The 22,977-nt window shown below is 39.9% G+C and overlaps 1 protein-coding gene across 1 annotated transcript in view; it reads left to right on the top strand.

Annotated features, from left to right (window-relative positions):
- Nucleotides 1-22,977, top strand: part of SNTG2 (syntrophin gamma 2) — a 240,384-nt gene that overhangs the window by 161,232 nt on the left and 56,175 nt on the right. Inside the window, exons 10-11 of the mRNA XM_044419194.1 lie at nt 4,355-4,484; nt 14,763-14,801. Coding sequence (XP_044275129.1) covers nt 4,355-4,484; nt 14,763-14,801 — 169 coding nt within the window. The remainder of the gene's footprint in view (nt 1-4,354; nt 4,485-14,762; nt 14,802-22,977) is intronic.

The raw sequence follows: 22,977 nt of genomic DNA, 5'->3' as shown, positions 1-22,977 counted from the left end.
TTATTTATTGATTTTATGATGCAGCCGAGATGCTCTGAATTTTTAATGTTTATTCTATGTTTGTTTTATCCTGCTTTGTAAGCCGCCCTGAGGCTTTCTGCGATGGGGGCAGCATAAAAATGTTATGAATGAATGAATGACAAGACTTCTGAATCCTAGATATGAAAATATTATGATTGGATCCATTCACACCAGGGGCATCCTGCCAATTACTCACTCCACTCAGGGGTGTCTTAACAGCATGATGGGCCCCGGGCAAAGCAGTGCACTGGGGCCCCTACGACAACTACAACTACTGTTAATTTTGGCAGTTTTCCCATTTTCCAAGGGTTAACATACACAGATTAGTATGGGGCCCACGGGCAAGTGCCCACCAGGCCCATGCATTAAGACGGCCCTGACTCTGCTATCAGCCAACTGTGTCATGCTCCCAGCAGTACCAGGATCTTCAGCCAACTTTTCTCATGGATCTGGACGCTGCACCATTATGATTATGATTAGTTTGTTTAATTTCTGTATGCTTCTGTCCAGTAGCTGAAGCTTTCTGGATCATTCACAAAGTACTTTAAAAACATATTATAACATAATTAAAAGTCAACAATATAAAATTTAAAACCAAATTTAAACACACACACACACACACTTTATAATACATATAACTTTTAAAAAAACCTTTAACCCTGGTTAACAGCTAGCAGGCTCCAGTAAGCTACTTAAATGCCCTGCAGTAGAGGGCAGTACTTACCTGGTGCCAGGGAGAAAATAAAGTTGGCACCAGGCATGCCTGCGTGGGGAGTTTGTTTCATAACTGGGGAGGCACCACTGAAAAGGCCCTTCTCCTTGTTACCACTATCTGAGGTAGCAGTTGGGGGGGGGGGGACGGATCTTGATTACAGTGTCTGGGTAGAGGCATTCTGTCAAGTATCATTGTCCCAAGCCACATAAGGCTTTATAGGTTAAAACCAGCCACTTGTATTAGATTCAGAAGGATATAGAGAGCCAGTACAAGCAAGCCAGCATTGGTATTATATGATCAGATCATCTGATCCCTGTTTTTAGTCTGGCTGCTGCATTTTGCACAAGCTGCAGCTTCCACACAGGGCAGCCCTGCATAGAGTGCATTGCAGTGATCAAGCTTAAAGATTACCGGAGCATAGATTACTGATATCTCTGCTCAGATTGTAGCATAGCTGTGCCAACAGACAAAGCAGGCAGAAGCCGCTCTGATAGCCACTGAAGCCAGCTGGACCTCAAGTGACAAAGTCAGCTCAAGGAACACCCCAAAGCTGCAAGCCTGGTCCTTCAAGGGCAGTGCAACCCCATCTAGAACATTTCAGCCATCTGGTCAAAAAACCCCCACCCACTAATAGCATCTTGGACTTGTTTGGATCGAGCTTCAGTTTGTTAGCCCTCATCCAGTCCATTGTTATGGCCAGGCAACAGCCTCACCTGCTGAACATGAAAAAGAGAGCTGTGTGTCTCTTTTTCCATCAAGCACTGAGCTCCCAGGTGTGTAGGGCTTTATAGTTAAAACCAGCACCTTGGATTGAGTTTCGAAGTTTATACACAGCCAATGGAAGCAGGCCAGAATTGGTCTTAAATGTTTGGACCTTCTCGTTCTAGTTATTAGTCTAGCTGCTGTATTTTACACAAGCTGCTGCATCAGAACTGTCTGCAAGGGTAGCTTCTCATTGCTGTAGTCTAGCTTAGAGATTACAGGGATTACTAAAACCAGGCTGTCCCTGTTCAGATAAAGGCATAGCTGGGCCACCAGCCAAAGCTGGCAGAAGGTGCTCTATCCTACTAAGGCCATGAGAGCCTCAGGTGACAGAGATGAAGAAAAGGACAGGTAAGTCCTGTAACTGGAATGCAATCTGCAGTTTTCTAAATCATACTCCTACATCCTGATAGAAAGATCATGAAGCTAATTTCAAGTGTTGCTATTATAAAGTTGCTCCCAACATAGCTTTCTCCCTCTTAGTTGCAAAAATCCAAAATTCTAATCTTGATATTATGGATTATATGTATTTCATTTGTTGTACATCATTGTTAATATGTATCTGTCTGCCTGTCTATTTATACACAACATAGATCCTGCCTTTGAATAGGATATGTAATTTAGCTGCCAATGGTAGTAACTGTTGCTAGATGCAGATTCTATGAAGTACTTCCTGCTCAATGTTTCACATGAGTTCAGATAATAGAAGACAGATTAGGAAGTAATGTGAATACCAATATTTAACATGAATAATTTCATAGCATCTTTTTGGGAAGCTACTAGAAACTATATAAGACGTGAAGCTTACTGCATGTATTTGTGTGTGTTACATGGCCAGTATCTTACTGTGGCCATAGACTCACTGAAGTGACCACATGCGGAATGGGGCTTTTGCACTTTTAAAAATAAATGGAAATAGGAAGTTCTAATTTCCATTACAGGGTTTCTCATTGGAACTTGCTAAAGAGTTCTCCACTGAGGACTCCCAAACAAGCGCTCACTTCCATACTAATTTTTGGAAGCACAAAAGGCTTTTGTGTGGACTGTTGCTCCTGTGAGTTCAAGAGAAACAGAATGGCCCCTTTGGATATTGCCATATATCTGTAACCAGGCAGATTTGCCTGTCCACCTGCAGCACCATTCCAAATGTGCTGCAGATGAAAGGGAAAATCCCATTGCTGTTTACAGAAATCTACCTGCACAACAATGGATGTAGCCTATATGTAGATAAATGAAAGCCTTCAGCAGGTAATTGCCCATTATTAATTTAACTGTGAAGAGCAGTACTCGTGGTGTTTCAGTGAAGCACATTATATAGTTCATGCGACAGTGGACCTTTGGGGTACAGTATCCATTTATCTGAAGTGGCAGTAAAATGGGTAGGCAGTCTGAATTGAATAACTAATTGTTTTATGGGTCAGGGAATACCAAGAGACAGGTATTCATATCAAAAGCACTGACCTATCAAGTTGGCTGTAGAGCTGTTATTAAGATAAATGCCATGTCCCAGCAAAGGATTAAATAAAGTACATTACTCTCAGTTATTTTTCCTTCGCTTGCATATTTGTATTGTATTGCCTGTATTTGTGCTTTTAAGTTCTTGATACCAACCAAGGTTGCACAACCATTTTGGTCCCAAGGGCACATCAGAAGCCACACCTGAACACATTTGCACATGGGAAAATGTGTGTGTGAACAAACAATGAACAAGCTAAAGGATGTCCTTGCTGGTGCTGTCACTGGACAAGGCTTATCACCAGCAAAACTTAAGCTTGTTTATTTGAATTCCACCTCACAGCTTATTCTGACTTATATTCACATCTTCTCATGTGTTTTGTTTTTATTTTCAAAGAATTCATTTTTGTGCACATTTTTCCAAATGTGCATATAAGTTGCATGGATTTTTTGAAATGTACACGTTTTCCTTACTCATTGAAGGGTATTTGTGTGCATTTTTAAAAGTGTATTTTTCATGTGTATCATGTGTACACATTCTTGAGCACTTCCTCCCCACCCCTGTGTATCACACTGGAAGCTCAGAAAATGTATGGATTTTGACCACAGCCTACCTTTGGGTTCTCTTTTCTATTTAGGAGGTTCAAAGTTAATAGCTTAAGGTCTCTCAAGAGAACAATTAATTCATCTTTTTGTCTCTCACTGTGTGTTATATTTCAAACAGTTTGATACGGCCTTAGGAGCATTTTATGTGAGCCACTATAGGCTTGTGAGCAAGCAGTGATAAGATTTTCTACTTTGTAGCCACTTGTTATTTCATTTAATAACATTTAGTGCTGACACTGGGCTGAGTATCTTACTAGTCAACCTTCCTTTACCTTTTTTAGTTATGTGCCATTGGCAGGGTATATTTGGGTGTGTGCCACTGGAAATTATCTGGCTACATGGTGCAGAGATCATTTCCTCACTTGTAATACTATTAATCTGGCATTTTTCCTATGTATTCTTACTGTATTATCACAATAATTCTTCCATTTACTCTGTCATCTGGGCTGTTACTTTTTCCCCATATTACAGAAAGGAATGGGGTTGAGAGACAGTAGCTTGCCTCATCCTGGGCCACGAAGTGAGTGTATAGCAGAGTTGAGCTTTGAACCTGGGATTGCCCAGCACAAAATACATGTTCCTACTAGCAGGATTAATCCACCAGCTCACCAAGCTATAGCACTGTAACATGGCTCTGAACTATTGCACAGAGCTATTGCACAACTGTTTTGGAGAGAGAGAGAGAGAGAATGTGTATGTGCTAATTTGTAATTTGTGGACGTCTGGATGAGAAGTGAAGGCTAGAAGCTGCTGGTATAGCTTCCTTGATGGTATATATATTTCTTCTTGCTGCAGATCTAATGCATTTGAAGTACTGGCACTCGATGGAGTTAGCACTGGGATACTTCAGTTTTGTACAGCCCAGGAGAGTGCTGACTGGCTGAGAGCATTATCAACTAACATCAGTGATTTGACACAACAAAATGTATGTTGTTTTCTGGATATGTATTTTCCTCTATCTATCTATCTATCTATCTATCTATCTATCTATCTATCTATCTATCTTGAATGATTCAAAATAATTTTTCCACCTGTCCAAATTCAGCAGGGTATGTTATATGTAAAACAAAACAATTAACTTGTTTTGGGGAAGCATTTCCACCAAAATAGTGTGACTAGCCATCTTTACAGCAGAGGGAAGATATTACTCACTTGTGTAGTGCAAGGAATAGCATCAGTAAGAGTGTGCAGTGTAATTGCCCTAAGGACTGTTGCTTATATTTCTTATATGTTCTCCCTGGAATAAAAGGTAGAGATTCATAGATTTTCAGTTGTGTAATTTCATGTTCTCTTTCCCTGTGCATAATCCCTTATTCACATATAGTCACTAATATCATTCCTGCTCAGAATGAAACAATATGTTACATCATTCACACTGTTTAAAAAGTATACTCAGACAGCCTAATTCAAGAAAAAGCAACCATGAGGCCCCACTCCCAGACAATCTCAATCTCACTGGGATGCTGGGCCAGTGTTCTGCTAAAGCCCCCCCCCCCACATGACTGCCCCCAAAACAGCATCTTTGAGGCAAATAGCAGCCAGGAAGGGAGCTATTTTCAGCAGGAAACCGCCATGGAGCCCTGATGCAAATTGGAAGCAGGTTTCAGATAAAGGCTGCTTTTGGGTGGTTAATATCAGGGATAGTTTTGTCCACAGATCTGATATTCACATAAGGTGTATAATTCGCTGTATTTATAGATTTTGCTGTGAGCCATCCAGAGATGAAAATGATTGGACGGGCTAGAAATATCCATAAATAAATAAATAAATAAATGACCGCGGATGAGCACAGCAGGAGCTTCTGACGCTTTCCCTTGCTTAATCCTCTCCCACCTATACTGCACAGACCATCTCTTCTAAGAGTTTGTATGCTGACAGCTTTTAATTCTCCCAAATCAGTGGCATGTTCATAAATATTCCATAACACCTCAGCAAGTAAATAACTAGAATGGCTTGGGCATCAAAAGAGATAAACCATATCCAATCTCCTAAGTATTTCTCAGAAACACAGCTTCTTTGTCTATGTCAGAGTTTTTCTTTTTCCTATTTTTCTACAAATCAATATGCTGTGAGTTTTAATTTGATACCTCATTTATCTCTTTGCAAATACATTGTTTTTGACTTTAACTTGTTTCACAGACCTTCACGGCTCCAAGTACCAGTCTGGCTTATTTAATTTACCAATCCAGAACAGTAACAGAAATGCAATATAAGGAGTAGAATCCTCTAAATGTTGCTAACATTCATTCATTCATTCAATGTTTGTTTGTTTATTATATTTCCAATCCACCCAATAACAAATGTTATTTGAACAAGTTACAACAGTTAAAAATCTAAAATGCCCTAGAACAATTTAAAAGAATAAAATAAAGCACAATACTTAAAATAATAAAATACAATACAATGCAAAACAGTAAACAGCACAAGACTCAATAAAACAGCAATAAAATATAGAACTAGGTCTCTAAAATGTACGCAATAAAAGAATGGTCATTGCATTGCTGAAAAGGTAATAGTATAGGTGCTAGGTGAACTTTGGGAACAACATTTGCTACGTAGGGTGCCACAACCGAGAAGGCCCTTACAGGTACCCATCTGGCTTCCTTCAGCAACAGCAGTAGGCAGAGGGCCTTGCAAGACAACCTAAGCATCTGAACGGATACATGTGGAAGAAGATTTATTTTTATTTATTTATTTATTTAAGCGACTTATATGCCACCCCATTGCATGTTCCTTTAGTAAGGATCCTAAGTTGTTTAGGACTTTCAACATCAACATCAACACTGACACTTTGAATTTAACTTGGAAATGGACTGGAAGTCAGTGCAGCTGACAAAGCAGTGGCATCACATGATCGTATTGACCAATTTCAGCTGTATTGCGGCTGTATTTTGAACTAACAGAAGTTTCTGAACCCCTTCTAAGCTAAACCCATGTACAGTGCATTGCACTATTTCAGTTGGGAGGCTACCAGAACATGGATAATTGTTGTCAGAAGAACTCTGTCCAGATAAAGTCACAGTTGGTATATCAGCTTAATAAAAGTTGCTCCTGAGGCTCTAATGACAATAATGGATAGTAGAGCATTCCCAAGCTGAATGCTTGATCTTTCGGGAAAGCACAAGTCTCTCCAGGCCAGATGAACAACCTGCTAACAATGCCTCCATCTTGTGTGGATTGAGCTTCAGGTTGTTGGCTCTCATCCAGTCTGCTACCCTGCTCACGAACAAATTCAGGACAACCACTTATTTATTTATGTATTGTGTTTATATCCTGCCTTTTTTCTCACAAAGAACTCAGAGTGGCTTACATCGTTTTCCTTCTCCTGCTCTCAGTCTTATCTCCTAACCCTAACCCTTTTAACAACAGCCTTGTGAGGAGGCTGGGCTGAGAGTGTGTGATTGGTCCAACGTCAGCAGTTGGTTCCATGGCTGAGCAGGGCCTGGAACCCAGATCGCCTAAGGCCCCTTCCACACTCATAGAACCTCTACACCACACTTCCCTATCTGAATTTGATAAAAAGGAAAGAGAGATTTGGGTGGCAGCTCAGTTAACATTCCCAGATAATGTTTCCCAGCAGTTTCAGGTAGATTTTAAATAGCATGGGTGATAAAACTGAGCTCTGTGCATGATGTAATGGCCACAGAGCACAGCAGTAATCCCCCAGCACCATCTTCTGGAAGGAACTGTCCAAGTATGAATGGAAACACGGTAAAACAGTGTCCCCAACTCCCAATCCAGGCAGCTGCTCCAGAAATATATTGAGCAATGGTATCAACAGCCACTGTGAGGTCCAAGGGAAACAACAGGTTACGCTTCCCTTGTCTCCCTTGACCCAGGGCAAACAAGGCAGTTTTGATCTAAAACTAGACCTAAAGTGTATTGAAATGAATCTATAAAACCAAATTTTCAACTTTCTGAATCATATTCATGCTGAATTCGTACCAGAATCTCCTTGGTCTAACTCTGGTCTTCCTCTTCATTATATGTGTTTAAGCAGAAGCTGAACCTAATTTATCTACAGTTTAGCATGTGGTTATTTCATGATCTCGCCTGATCCCACACCAAGGTTCCCTTGTCCTTTCTTTTTGATGCATGGCACCCACCCATTTCACAGGTGGACACAGCAACTGTACACCAAAGAGCAGAAATGGTGGTGATAGCGGTTGTTAAATTGCTCAGAGATATTTTTCTTCTTTTCAAATTGTCAGAGACAATTTTGCATTCAAATAGCCAGTTACTTGTCATAATGTAGTCATTTTTCACCATAAATTTCAGTATTAAAACTTGTAAAACTAAGCCTCTTGTGTATTGCACATGCTGTCATGACATCTCACTGTCTGGAAACAACTTTTTCCAGCAACCAGTCTGAGTCTCTGTGATAGGATAGGATTAATAAACTAACAATCCAGCATCTTTTAGGGCAAGAGCAGCTGGTCTGCCTCCAGGATTGCACTGCTGTATCAGTTCCTGGAAGAATATTTGTGTCATAGTTTTGCAATACTCAATTTAAGTATGTGCAGTAAGTGGAAGTGAGGCATATGGTACATTCCTTCTGCCTGCCAGAATCCTACTACATCTACTGGTGGCAAGATGCCTTCTTCTTACCAAGCAAGATTTCCTTCACTATGTGTGCTAAAATGGAATCAAGTGCATATGCTAATGTGTGTATAGGTTAGTTTGAATGAGAAAGACATTGCACAAATGCAATATGGTCTAGATACATATAAAATAGCAAATTATGAAAGAGCTGTAAGAAATGCATTTTTTCTGATAATTATCGTCTCAGCTACAAGAATCTGGTCACAAGAACCCAAACACAGGTATGGGAGCTCGAGGCTACCTCGTCCATTTCAATAGAACCAGAAGCTCAATGTGTGGATTATTTTCTGTGCACCATTTTACTGTCCTTGTTGAAATGAAAATGCTTATATGTTCAGGGATCACCAGGAAGTCCTAAAGGAATGGCTTGATTTTTAAAAAGCCAAATGCACTAGCAAACAAATTGCATTTCCTCTCCCACATTCCTACCCTATCCTAAAATGTTTGGGCCTGGGATAAGTCTCATGCAGAGTATTTGAAGAGAGCTAACTGTAGGCCGATGGATATTCTGGGCTTCCTTGAGCTGGCACAGTCAAGAATTATACTGTTCTCATTAGGCACAAGGCTGAGTAGCTTTCCTGTGCCATACTCTTGGGCTGTGCCAGGAATTGCATAATTCTCCTTCAAAAGACTGGAGGGCTTCTTCCATTATGCCCACATGAGGTTCTCTGGGGATTATATACATGTTCAGTTATATCCATGGAGTTTCTGCATCCTTAAACCTCTTGCTTACTTCTGAATGATAGTTGCTAGTCAAACGGAGGTTGTTTCTCTCACATCTTGCATTTAGTTTCTCTGGTCGGAAAACAGGATGGTAGATTAGATATGCCTTTATTTTGACCTAGCAGGATCTTCTTATGACTATTTCTCATGTTTATTTCTAAGGTATTTCAGTTCAGTTTGATTTCAGCTCAATTTTCTCATCCTAATATCTGTAAGGCTCTTACTATTGTGCTATGTCTGTGAAGTAAAGGGAGAAAAGCGCTGTGTTACTAGCAACTTTATTCTTCCTATAACCATCTTTCTGTCTTTAGAAAGTGTTTCTGAATCTTCCAAAAGTTTGGCCCCTCTTATTAAGTAAAGATAACAAAAGCTATTTTTCTAACTTAAGTTGTGGTGTTTTGCTTTCTTTCTTAAAGGCACTAAGTTATCACTATTGAAGCTGAGCACTTGTGAGGAGCCACGATTGTAAACTTTATCAATTGGTTGATGGAGTATTTATATCGGCAAATAAATGTTCCAGCAGATTTAAATTGGCTTTATTGAAACAATGTAATCAAATTGTGATTACTTTCCATTGATTGGACGAATAGCAGTCTGGTTTACACATGTTTACATGGAGGTATGTCCCACTGATAGTGGAACTTACTGCCAGGTAACTGTGTGCATAGGGCTGTCACCACAATATTTTTAAAAGGTGCTTCATATTTGTGCTCATCAATTATTTACACATCTCCATAAATCATTCAGTAACTGGAATGAGAAGAACAAAAATAGATTTCCCAAAATACCTTTCAGCATAAGTTTGTGTTTTTGTCCCCGTTCAAAAAGCATCGCCTTTCTATAAGAGCTTTGTTAAGTTGAAACCTTGCTAGTATTGCTTCTTCAAAATAAATCTTCCACCCATCTTCGTGTGTTTTTTTTAAAGTCTGCAACCACAGAAGGGACAGGAAAGGATATACTAGCAACATGGCAAAATAGAGGGGGTAAAAATCAATAGTGAGAAGGCAATTTTAATAAGCTGCAGCAAGATGAATCCCTACCTGTTTTTGAACTCTAAAGTTCTTCCTCGTGGGAAATAGTTCAACTGTTTAGACAGAGACAAAAGCTGCATTTTGGTTTAGTTTACTATTCATAAAGGAACTGCTGTCTCCAAGCTTGTCTATAGTCAGAATTGCTTCTCTAACTCATCACTCCAACAACTTGGGAATATAAAATCTGCAGCCACTGAATAGCTGAGTAAACAGAAGGGCTGGGGAGAGTACTATTTTGAAAAATATCCAGAAGAGTTCTAGTTCATTTAAAAGTTTGTATATAGCATATTAATAATGTAAACCTTTAAATTCCACACATAATCTATCTCAGTAATCCTTAAAAAGAACCTGTGGGATAAGTCACTTTCAGCATCAGCATCATACCCATAACTGATGTTCTGGAATGGGGATAGTGAGGTTGGCGGGAAAGGCATGTGTAAGGCTGGTAATTCAGTTCTTTGCCCATTTCCTAACATAGCAATCAGTCACTTCACTATTCACTAACTCTCAAAATATAAATTAATAGGCATTTTAAAGCACTCAGTTGAATTGGCTGAGTGTACAAGCTCTGTACAGATGACTGAAAACAGAGTGCCATGAATGCACAAAGAAACAGAAAAGTCCACCATCAGGGCCCACCACTTACTTCCCCAGGTTGATAACCAAATGCTGGATTTTATAAACAAGTGTGCAACACTGTTGAGTTTATGGGTCTATTTGTTCACTATTGAACATTACAACACAACCTCACATACAAAATGAACCTCCTCTTATCAATCATTATATAACAAAACAGCATGAACAGTTATAATAATAACAAAATACTACATACAGTCCATGCACCCAAGTCGCTGCAACAACACCAATACAAAAACTGGTTGTAGAGTTTGATTCCAACTCAAATGAAAGAATACTCAGATTCTTCAGCTAGTCTGTGTATCCACAACACAGAAGAGTCAGCTCCACACAAAGAGTGTTCAAAAACCTGGAATAAAATGCCAATTCAATTTATGTGCATGAATTCACTATGTGGATTCACCCCTTCGACACAAACATGTAGGAATTATACCTAGACCATGTTGGCAAGGGCCTTAGTGGCAACAGCAGCTCCTGCCTCTTCAGCTTTCCCACTCTTTTTTATTCACATTTCTTATAGTCTGGCTCTTTCTTAGTTCCACCCCTTTGAGTTGTACCAATTTTTTGTAGGGGTTGCAACTGCACAACAGCACAGCATACTGGCATATCGGAACAGGCTACCCCATATGGCTTATCGGTACTTAGCAGGTGCAGTCCTGTTTCCTCCTTTATGTGCTAATGTACACAATCTTCTGAACAGAACTGTAGAATCACTTGGTCAGTGTTGGGTATAAATAATAAGCCAGTGTATATACACATTCAGATCCTGAAAAATGTGAACACATGATGTTACAAATTTAGATCAATCATATTGGTGTCTCTGCAAGAGCAAGTATTCTTGAAATAGCTTCTATTATATCCAGCTAACTTAACTAATGGAATTACAGAATATAGTCTTAATTATTTTTGAATTTTCTTTATGCAAACTTTCATCTGAGCCTCGGCATCTACAATCACTGTAGATGTATTACACTGTATTACACATGAATTACTTTTGCACTGATATACTGACATTATATCTTTTTCTGACTCCAGTATCACTTTCGATCTTTGTGTCTCTGTGCATCACATGTATGGCCTCTACACCTGTGTGGACTCTCTTATGGGGAAGATTTAATAGCTGAGAACTTTTTGGCAACAAGCCCTCCCTCCCAGCATCAGCATAAAAGGGATGGGCTCCTGCCATTTTCTTCAGTTCTTCAACCATTTTCTGTGCCTCAAGAAGTTCTTTCTCTGTCCTATTCTTTTTCCTCAGAGCATTTACCGCAGTTTTCTAAATAATTGTAAGTTGTTTTTTGGTCCCTTTATTTCCAAGCTCTTTACCTCCCTTCAAAAAACAAAACAAACAGAAATCCTCTTTGTCTACCTGCTCTATCTCACTCCTTCACTATCCTTGACTATTTTTCTTACCTCTCTGCCTAGTTCTCCCAATGGCATCCCTTTTATGAGAGTTTCCCTTTCATAAATGCATCCGTTACAATGCCAGGCTGCCCCCAACTGATGGACATTCTTTGTGTTTATTATACATGGAAGAAGGGCACACAATCGAGCAATGCCTGCTTTGCCAACGAGCTTTGCCCTAACTCCACAGAACTTAACAAAACCTATATAGCAAGGGATTTTGTATTTGGCAAAGTCAGAAGTAGAAATTGTCCATTTCTTGTTTTTGTAGATTTGTAGAAGGATTTATTTTTTATTTTTTATTTGATAGCAGTATTTTTCCCTAGTGAACATCTCTTAACCTAAGATTAGACTTAATTTTTTATGCTTTTTCCTCATTAATTTTTATTGAGAATTTCAATGTCAAAATAAAGTATTACAGCTTTGTTACATGCTGGCTGGGAAATGCTGGGACTTGTAGGAATTTATTTCTGTCAAATATATATAGTCAAATAGTCCATGTGTGGACGGGGACTCTTAGTGCTGTCCACTACAATGGAAAAGTGATGGAGTTTGACAAGGAATCAATATCAGAATATGATATTTGTATAGCTATCAGAATAAGGAAAAAAATATTGTGTAGAGTATGGCAAGTGAGAAATTTCTGTGTTTAAATGGATTAAAGAAATGTTTTTATATTTATTCTGCATATGTTTTTGCTTATTCGGTATTGCATTCTTTATACTGCAATTTGAGAATGAGTTAGGTAAGATTATTCAGAAAATTGGTGTATAGTGAGCTGCAATCCAATGCATCTTAGCTTACCTACTGAGCCTAGTAGGGTTAAGTTCTAAGTAAGCATCTATAAGCCTACATTGCTATGGCCAGTGCTGCTATTAATGGTAGCTTGTTAACTCTATTGGAGTTGAGCTTCTTGGATTTAATTGCTAAAGTGGACATGGTCATGGACTCATTGTCCGGAGCTGAAAAGTTGGCCTCCTCCATTTAGCTTGCTAGGATTTAATGTGCAACTGGTAACAGCTTTCCACAGCTTCACCCAAAGATCTTTCCCAGCCCTGCTATCCGAAACCCCCTTTAACCTAAAATCCGTTGAATGATGAGCATGACCTCCTCACTGAAGTCAGCCTGGTGCTGTCTTTTCAGCACCAAGCTAGGGTGGCCCTTTATGCCAAAGATATTCTTGGCAGGAAGGGAATACCTATCCCAGATGGTTTTCTTTAACAGCATCATTCTCCATTGTGTGTTTTAGATGTTTTTTTAAATTGTTTATTTAAAATCTTTTGGTAAGATTTTAAGACATTTTAATTGTACTTTTTATGTATTGCTATCAACTACCCAGAGAGCTTTAGCTATTAGGCTGTATTAAAATGGAATAAATAAGTTGCAACAGCAGCAGCAGCAGCAAAATACTCTAGCTCAGCTATGACCCAGCCTCAAGGTTCCATTTTTTCCCTTCTGTTGAAGGCTGCAGAATACACAATAATCTCAAGCTGGTTTCACCAGGGAAACTAGGCACATTTTCCCTTTCCTAGTTGCATTGTTTGCTTTTTATCCAAGCAATGATACCATCATTGTGAGCACGTATAGAGAAAATTGCCTGTTTATTTACTGTAGGGAAGAGAGTAGGATGGATACAAAGGACTATGACGGAAGGAAAACAGCTGCTGCTGTTCCTCAGATATTTGTGCAAAAGATCACACAGTGCTGAAGTAGCTGGGTTCTACTGCAGCTCTCAAGCTTCTGCCGCTGTCTGTTCAAGCAAAAGAAATCTCTGCTTTTCTTGGACAATACTCTGTTATGAGGGGCAAAACTGCCCTTCTGTGAGTGGAAGAGGCTTTTTGCATGCAGAAGGGCATCTTTCATTCCAAACTGATGATGTGAGCTCCAACTGTTCTAGGTTTCTTTTCTGTCTTTGCTTCAAGAGACAAGTTAATAAAGTGGCTGCCAATTTCAGACTGGTTCTCTTGGTGGTTCTGTCAGTATTACTGCTTTATGAAGGGCTTTGTACACTTGATGCAAATTATTCTAGGGATTTGAGTTCTAGTTCAGCTTGAAAAACAAAGTTCTAATTTATTATCTATAGTTATGTTGTATGCTTCCCGAGTGGGGCAACAGTAATAAAACAAAACTGAAAATAATCTCCTGGAAGGAAATCAAAACACCAGTACATGTTCTTATTTCCTAACATAAATAAGTTAGCTGAGATTCATGTGGGCTAATTAAAGCTGAACAGTATCTTCATTGCTTTTCCCCCCTCCTTCATTTTGGGAGTATGAGGATATTCTGAGAGGTGGCCAGCTACCCATATAAAGGCTGACATGCACTTGGGTCTTTTCAGTGGTGGCTCCTCCCCTATGGAACTCCCTCCTGAGGCATAGAGCAGGACCCATCTGTTCCTGTTTTTAAGAAGTTATAAAAGAAACATGATGTCCTCCCTGGATGTACTCAGAAGATTTAACTGCCCTTGTTATAGATAGTTATTTTAAAATTGTATTTTATTGGAGCAGATTTTATGTACAATTGTTTATATTTAATGTTATTTTGTGTATTTTTTCTAGTCTGTAAGCCAATTTGGGAAGACTGTGGTCTTAAGAGGCAGCTAAGAAATAGATTTAATACATAAACTAATGAAGAACAGCACATTTTTCTTGTTATCTGACTCTCAAGCAATATAACTGAATATATAATTGCAGTATAGTTGGCACTCTTGTGATAGGAATCAACTTACAGTTTTCTATGAAACTCCTAAGTGCCAGACAGCAAAATCTGATTTAGTACACACTGACAAAGATACCTCTTCTTTTTTGCAGATGAAGATGGCAAATAAATGTTGTTCTCCCTCAGACCAGGTATGTTTTTTTTTTTTAAATGACTCCTAGATGTCTGCCATTTTATTCTTGTTCTTTTCAGTTAGCTGAAAAAGAAATAGCCTACTCCAACCAAAGTCAACCACTTTTAAAAGACCCACCAACATATTTTTGTTAGGTCATTCCCTAACAGAAATATGTTACCCATAAAAGAGGTAGGCTGGGGCATGCCAAACATGATATTTTTGAAGGTTGTATATTAATATATGGTGAAATTGCTAACTCCAGGTAGGCATTCCTTACAGGATAGCATGTTTTAGCATTCATATATTTCAGCTAAAAAACAACATTTCAGCAATACAGGACCCCAAACAAACAGGATCAGAACAAATAATGATGATAGTGAACGAATGGTATGATGAAATACCTAATTTGGTGACTTGGTCTGAAAAGTGCAATGCCCTAGGCAGTCCTGTAGCCTGATCTATCAAAAACAAATCATGATTGTTCAAGCTGTATGGGAAAGGCAGCAGAGTACAGGAATTTTCCATTCAGGAAACAAAACCCTCAAACAGCAAGAGGCAGGGAGGGAGATTTCAGCCTACCCCTTTGTTGACAAGATCCTTTGCTTCTCTGCTTGTGCATGCGGGAACCCATACTCTTGAAATGGTATTACTTAGCATACTGGTATATGAATAGCCAGCATGGAGGAGACTGAGATGCTGCATGTGCCAATGAAGGGCCTTGCAACTGAAAGACCAATGGAGCACAATGGTTCTAAGAGGAATGGGGAGATAGGTGAGGCCCTAGTCACTTAGATACCTAGTATACTAATTATTCTGTCAGCCTATTGAAGTAGCACTGGAATTTCAATGTATTTATCAAGAATACTAAAGCTGACATTTCAGTTTAATAATAATAATACTAAGGAGGAGGAGGAGGAGACGAAAGATTTTGAAGCAGCTCTGCTTTTGAGCTTTCCTTACCAAATGCTCCCAATGAATAGATTCCTCACACAGGTTTCCAGCCATGTGTATCTGGGCCACCATTCATGAAATGCGACTTCTTCCTTTCCTACTTCCTGTGCTCCCTCCAAATTTGCTACCCAGAGCAGATTTAGAGCAGGTGGGGGATGCTACAGCAGGAGAGGGAACACAGTTGGATACAACACCCAATCAAACTATTTTTGATACTTGAGGAACAGCACCTGCCTTTTCTGAAAGGAAAACCAGGGATAAGGGAAGATGACAAGGCAATGCCAAGTGTGCATGTCTTTGTCTGGATTGCACTCCATACTGTTTATTTAACAATATGCATTCAGTGCATAGAGTTCAGTTCAGTAGAGTATTTGAAGACTATTTAGTTGTCAAGAAAAACATTAATGTCTGGATTAAACTGCTCTCTGGTTGTTCTTGCAAAAACGGAAAAGTGCAGCAAAGTTTCTGAAGCTTTAGCAGCACCAAGTTGCTAAAGGAAATTGAACACTCGGAGTGATATGACTATAATAGGGTGTGTGTGTGTGGGTGTGTGTGTGTGTGTTGAATAAAGAATATGATAAACTGCAAACATTGTGTGCATGTGACATCAGACTTGGTGGAGCATATACATGAGCATGTAATTGTGAGATATGTACACAAAATGTGCAGTTAGATAAAATGAATGGCAAATACTCTAAGCAGCCTAAGATATTATAATCTGTAGAAATATTGGAAGCAAGATTGAAAATTGCAGTGCATGCATTCATGCATGGCATAAACATGTAAAGGAAGGAACTGCACATACCTCCTCCATATTGTAAGCACATGAATCTTCAGATGATAGCGATGCATGAGTCTTTGGAAATATCAGAAGCATAACTTGACACTTCCTCTCGTCACACACTGTGCAGCAGTCACTAACTGGAAGCAAGAAATGGATAAATCTATCCATTTTAATTTCATTTAGTACATGATGTCTTTGACATGTCATTCTTTGACATGATGTCTGGCCAGATTGATCAACAGTCCATGAATTTCATTTTTACAGTTTTCACAAAAATTTATATGCATATCCTTCTATGAGTGTACTTTTGTGTGCACTTTTCTTTGTGTGCATTTTTCTAAATTTACATTTTTATGCAAGAAGTTTTCCTTGTAACAATGTTTTTATGCATTAATTTCACTGTTGTGCACATTTTTCTGTGAACTTTTCCATAGCATATGGATTTTTGTGCATACCTTTTCATAATGTGAATATGTTAGGATTCACATTTTTGGGTAAAGAAGTGTAGCACCTGGTTACCTAAGGAATGTTTACGTCCATATATGCCCTCCCACCCCTTGAGATCGGCAGCAGAGGCCCTTCTCCGGGAGCCCTCCGTGAAAGATACTAGGAGGGTGAGTACCCAGAGGAGGGCTTTCTCTGCAGTGGTGCCCAACTTATGGAACGCGCTCCCCAGAGAGGTCCGCCTGGCGCCGTCGTTATTTGCTTTTCGGCGCCAGGCCAAGACCTTTTTATTTAAATGTTATTTTAATTGTTAACTTTATTTATTGATTTTAATAATTTCTTGCCAGAATGTCTCCAGTATTTTACGTAATTGTATCATTTATATTTATTTATGTTTGGAAGCCGCCCCGAGGCTTATGCAAATGGGGCAGCATATAAGTTCTCCTAATAAATAATAATAATAATAATAATAAATAAATAAATAAATAATAGCACTTAAAGAAAGTATAAATTTGAATGCACAGTTCTTTTCAGGTTCATTCACATACAAATTTGTTATTCTTACATAAGAACAGTTTTTCCACTCATCTTGAGAACACATGTTGGCATGTAAGGCGTTCCTGATTCAACTACATTCAGGTATGATTGGGAAAGAATCCATCTAAGATCCTGAAGCATTGCCAGTCACTGTTTGCAATACTGAACTAGAACAACCAATGACTTGAATTTGTATAAAGCAGCTTCCTATGTTCTTCCTATGTATGTCTGAAATTACTCCTATAAATTATACATCTGTTTATTTTATCTCTGTTACATAAACCACTCCAGAACTTTTAGCTGTACAAATTTGATGATAGGCAAATTCAATCACGCCCATAAAAGCCAAGTTCGTTATCCTAATTACTTCAACATAAGCTTTTTTTCTTAAATAAGTTGTGTTTTTCTATGGTTTGTTTTGACTTGGTTTAAGGCTCATATATCTGTCTCAGTACAAAATGAAATGTCAGCCCAGTAGCATAAACTTGTAAAACATCTTTTTGAAATTTGGAGACTGTTAACTGTTCCTGCTTTCCAGATATTAACACTTTTTTGATTCTTCTTGTAGGGTTTATCTTAATGTTAAAACATTAACATAGGGTTTATCATAAAACATTCTAGCTCCTCCAAAGATAATCTTAACAGTTGGTCTTTTATATACATGGGAAGTTGGTCTGTAGGAAATCCTGTTCCTAAGTTGTTTAGGCTTTGTATGACAATTACATAAACTTGAGCACGACTGGGTACCTAATAGGCAGCTAGTACAATGATTTTAGTACAGATCTAGCATCACCAGGTGTGCCTTTGAGTAGGCCAGCTACTACGTTCTGTATTAGCTGCAGCTTCTGAACTAGGCCCAATGGCAGTGCTGCGTAAAGTATATTAAATGTAAAGGTTTCCCCATGACATTAAAGTCCGGTCATGTCTGACTCCAGGGAGCAGTGCTCATCTCCATTTCCTAGCCGAGGGAGCCACCATTTGTCCACAGACAGTTTCTGTGGTCGTGTGGCCAGCATTACTAAACACTGAAGTGCATGGAACACTGTTACCTTCCCACCAAAGTGGTACCTTTTTATCTACTTGCATTTGTATACTTTTGAACTGCAAGGTTGGCAGGAGCTGGGACAAATCAACGAGAGCTCACCCCGTTGTGCAGATTTGAACTGTCGACCTTTCGGTCAACCAGCCCAGCCGCTCAGCAGTTTAAACCACTGTGCCACCGCATCCCCATAAATTACAGTAGTCTAATGATGAGGTAACCAGTTGATGGATCACAATGGCCAGATTGTCCCTTTCCAGAAATAGGCGTATTTGGCATACCAACCAGTGCTAATAGTAGGCAATGTGGGTCGCAAAGATGGATTGAGGAACATCTCCAAACTATATAACTGCTCCTTCAGAGGATATTCAAGCCCATCCAGAACAGGCAAACAGCCATATTCCAGGACCTGGGAACTGTCAACCCACAAGGTCTCATATATTAGGATTTGGATTCATTTTGTTAGTCCTCATCCACACCATAGCTGGATGCAGGCCCCAGCTGAGAATGTTCATGGCCTCTCCTAGTTCCAAACTCATAGAGAAATAGATCAGGGGGTCATCAGTGTACTGGTGACACCTTGCCCCACATTCCCTAATGACCGCTCCAAACCATTTCACCATGTTGCACCCCACAGTTCATGGATCTGAAAGGCAATCCCCCAGTACTCTCCTCCCAACTGATATCACAAGTATGATTCAAAGCACTACAGAACAGTGCCTCCAGTTGCCCATTCACAGAGGTCGTCCAGGAGGATACAGTATCAAAAGTCATGGAAAGGTCCAAAGGAGTAACAGGGTCATGCTTCCCCTGTCTCTCGCCCAAAGAAAGTCATCCAACAAGGCACCCAAGGCAAATTCCATCCCAGACCATCCAAATTCCATTCGTTATGCATTCTTAGATGTGTTTGATCACCCTCATGGTGAGCATTACACCATTTATGCTGACCTGTTTCACTGCCTGGAGCTGCCCAGGAACTGGAGCTTCACGATACTGAAGAGGGTACTCGGGAGTGGCAGTGTCAATGGCCCAGTGCACCCTGCATTGTGGCAAGGGCCTCAACAGAACTGCTGGCTCTGGCTAATGAAAAATTCATGGCAACATTCAGGAATTCCTTGGACTGTGTGTCTTCAGGGCCAGAACATCTGAATGGGAACAGTTTTATCAGCTTAACAGGACCGGGTGTCAGTCTAAATTCATGGTTATACTATCGTGAAATATGTTCAAGGCTTGTAAGACACGTTTGTAATGATTGGCTATTCATTTACCTTCCATATTTTGGAAATAAAATACCATATATACCTGCATATAAGGTGACCCTACTAACAGAAAATAGCAAAGCAAAAATCCGGGGTTGTCTTAAATACCAAGTGAAAAAATTCCCTTACCACCGTTTGTCTTCTGTATCTCAGGCCACACGAGCAACCTACTGCCTGGTCCCTCACCTTGGGTCGGCTGCCGGGAAGGGGAATGTTTCCTGCTCCAGGAAAGCTTGTCCTGAATCACTTTGCAAGCCTCACATGCAGCTGCATGTCCAGTCCCAAGTCTTGTGCTCACCATCACCGGGTTTGTGTACCTTTCCACACCAGCAGCCGCTGGGAAACAAAGTGTTGCCTGCACAATTGTCTGTCTGGAAGCTTCCAGATGACAAATACCTGTATATACTGGCATAAACCAAAAGTAGAGAAGCAAAAATGTGGGGTCATCTTATATGCTCTACAAATGGTAAACATGAAAAAAACAGCCCAAAATATTGGCCTCATCTGTCCATGGTGATGAACGTCGTTCCCCTAATTGTTTCCTCACCATGGAGCACCTGCAACGGATAGAGAGCTGTACTGAAATAGGAGTCACCAGCCTCCACTGCACAGCCCTTTCTTCCACTGTCAGTGGTGGTAGTAACAACAGTGCAGCCTGAGGAACTGGCCAAGCGCACCCCCTGGACAGTGAAAGTGAGGCCAGCAAGAGCTTGGCTCTCTTGCCTCCCTTGAATCTCTTGCCTCCCCAGCTCTTCCCTTGAGTCAGGAGCAGCAAAAACCCTGACCTTGTTGACAAGCTCTGCTGTTGTGCTTGCCATTTTAATGCCCCCACAGTGTGTCTTGAGCCAGACTCTTCCTTTCTTTCCCAGGCACCAAACCATTCTTCACGATGCAGATCTTGGCACTTTACAGCTAACAAGATAATGCAACTCTAAAAGCTCTCTAGCAAGCTAACAATAAGCCTCTACTCATGTAAACTACGTTGAGCCTAAACTGAAAACTCCCCCGCTGTGGGCTCCACTCTCACAGAGGCTCCTGCTGGTAGAGAGCCAGCTGGCAAGAACTATGCAAGTCCTCTAATTGGGTTGCTCGTCACTCCTGGCACCTCATCACAGGGTTGGGGACTGATCAAGGCAACAGCTCCTCAGCCTCTCCTGGGTCCACTCCTATTTCTTCTAAAACTTTTCAGCTTTCATGGTTGACCTGGAAAACTGCAGGCAATGGTCTTGATGGAGCTTCAAAGGCTCCCCACCCCCACCTCTTCCTTGGTCCCCTCTTCAGAATCCAATAAGACAGGCTCTTGCAAAGTCAGCAAGGAGTGAGTGCCTTTTCAGTGCATCTGGACAGAGGTAAAATGGAGAAGGCTGCTGGACTCTTTCTTGGTGCCCCTGCCTTTTTTACCACTGCTCGCTGTTCCCTCTGGAAGGGGATGGGAGATAGGGCCCTTGAACAACGAACAGCTGTGCTTGGCACCAGTCCTGTTGATGTCCTGTTGACAGGTTGGAGTGTATATGTAACATCTTTTGATGGATAAGGCAAATGAATATTTGTGGAAGGACCACTGATAACATTAAATCAACATAATGCATTGTGTGCAATTAGTTGCATAGCTCCAGAAATTTAGCAGCAGTGGCATTAATAATTTAGTCCTTAAATCTGTGTCCTAGGATCCAATTAAATCAGTTGTTTTTGAAGGACTTAAAATAGCCCATTATATAATTAGAATGCTTTCTTTTTTTAGAACTTTAGACTCTTAACCTGGCAACACTCACCAGCTTTGGTTGTCATTTATTCATAGGAGACATGCAACATTCCAGAGAGGCAAAATCGGCTAGTTTTACTTTCCTTAGATTTTCCACCTTTGTATATAATTGCTGTCACCAAGTGCTCCTTTGTATTTGAATAAATAGGCCAAACAAACAACCCAAGATGTTTGAAGCAACAACTTTTTTTGCCTTCTTATTTTTTTATTGTAATGAGATGCTCAATAGCAAGTCATTAGTTACTTACTTAAAGGCAGGTCCTGCTACCACTAAAGTCATTCTTCCCATTTCAGTTGCATGAACTTGCAACCCTACCAGCCTATTTCATCTCCATTTTTATGCTCAGCAGTTTGCCTTGCTATATTTATTGTGGTGTTACTTAAAATCTCCTAAATAAAGTGCGCTTAAAAATGAAAGACATATTTTATTTTAATGTTTACCTTATTTTTAAGTCCTTTTCACCATGTTGTTTAAAAAGTGGGGGAGCTATTCCTATGTAAAAATGTCACTTAAGCACAATTAGGGTAATACATTATTTTGTTTAGTCAAAAAGATTTGTAGTGCAATTTTATAAATACATGCTGATACGTAGGTCCAACAAAGATGTGCAGTGCTATTCTGTAATTATATACTCAAAAGCAGATAAAAGGTGGGAAGGGAGGGATAGATAGATAGTCTCCAGAGAGCTGGAGGAGCCTTTGGAAGAGTGTATAGGGCAGAACTGTGGAAACACATTAAAATCACTTCTGCCCCCTTCCTTTACTAGAGACTTCCACTGGATCAGAGTCCCTTCCACAGGGGAAAGGTGCTCTTTTCCCGGGAGAGAACCTCAGAGCAAATTCAATGCCTCCCCATATCAAAAGGAAATTTGCTGACAAAGTATATGTGCCTTGTTTGAATAACAAGGGTTATATTTTAATTATCCAACATTACATTGATCAAATCAAGCTTGTCTCACAATGTGCATGCATTTAATTCATGACTGAAATAATGGGTTATATTTTTGTTGTTATTATAGGTTTGATAAGGACCTTGGCAGATGATCTTAAGGTCTGGTTAGATTTATATGGAAGCAGACATTCCTTCAGATATCCAGGCCCTAAACCATTAGGGCTTTATACATCAACATTAACACTTTAAATCAGACCTAGACTTTACTCAATAACCAAAGAGGATGATAAAGGACTGGTGTTACATGATTTTGTCTGCCAGTACTAGTTAACAGCCTAGCTGCTCTATTCTGTACCAGTTGAAGTGCCTGGACCATTTTCAAGGGTAGACCCAGATGCAGCATGTTGCAGTAGTCCAAGTGGGAGGTTACCAGGGCATGGATTACCGTTGCTAGGCTCTGCCAGTCCAGGTAAGGACATAGTTGATGGACCAACTGAAGCTGGTGGAAAGTGCTCCTTGCCACA

Source organism: Varanus komodoensis, unplaced genomic scaffold, assembly GCF_004798865.1.
Source record: "Varanus komodoensis strain SLA01 unplaced genomic scaffold, ASM479886v1 scaffold10, whole genome shotgun sequence".
Taxonomy (NCBI): domain Eukaryota; kingdom Metazoa; phylum Chordata; class Lepidosauria; order Squamata; family Varanidae; genus Varanus; species Varanus komodoensis.
This window is presented reverse-complemented; position numbering and strand designations above follow the sequence as displayed.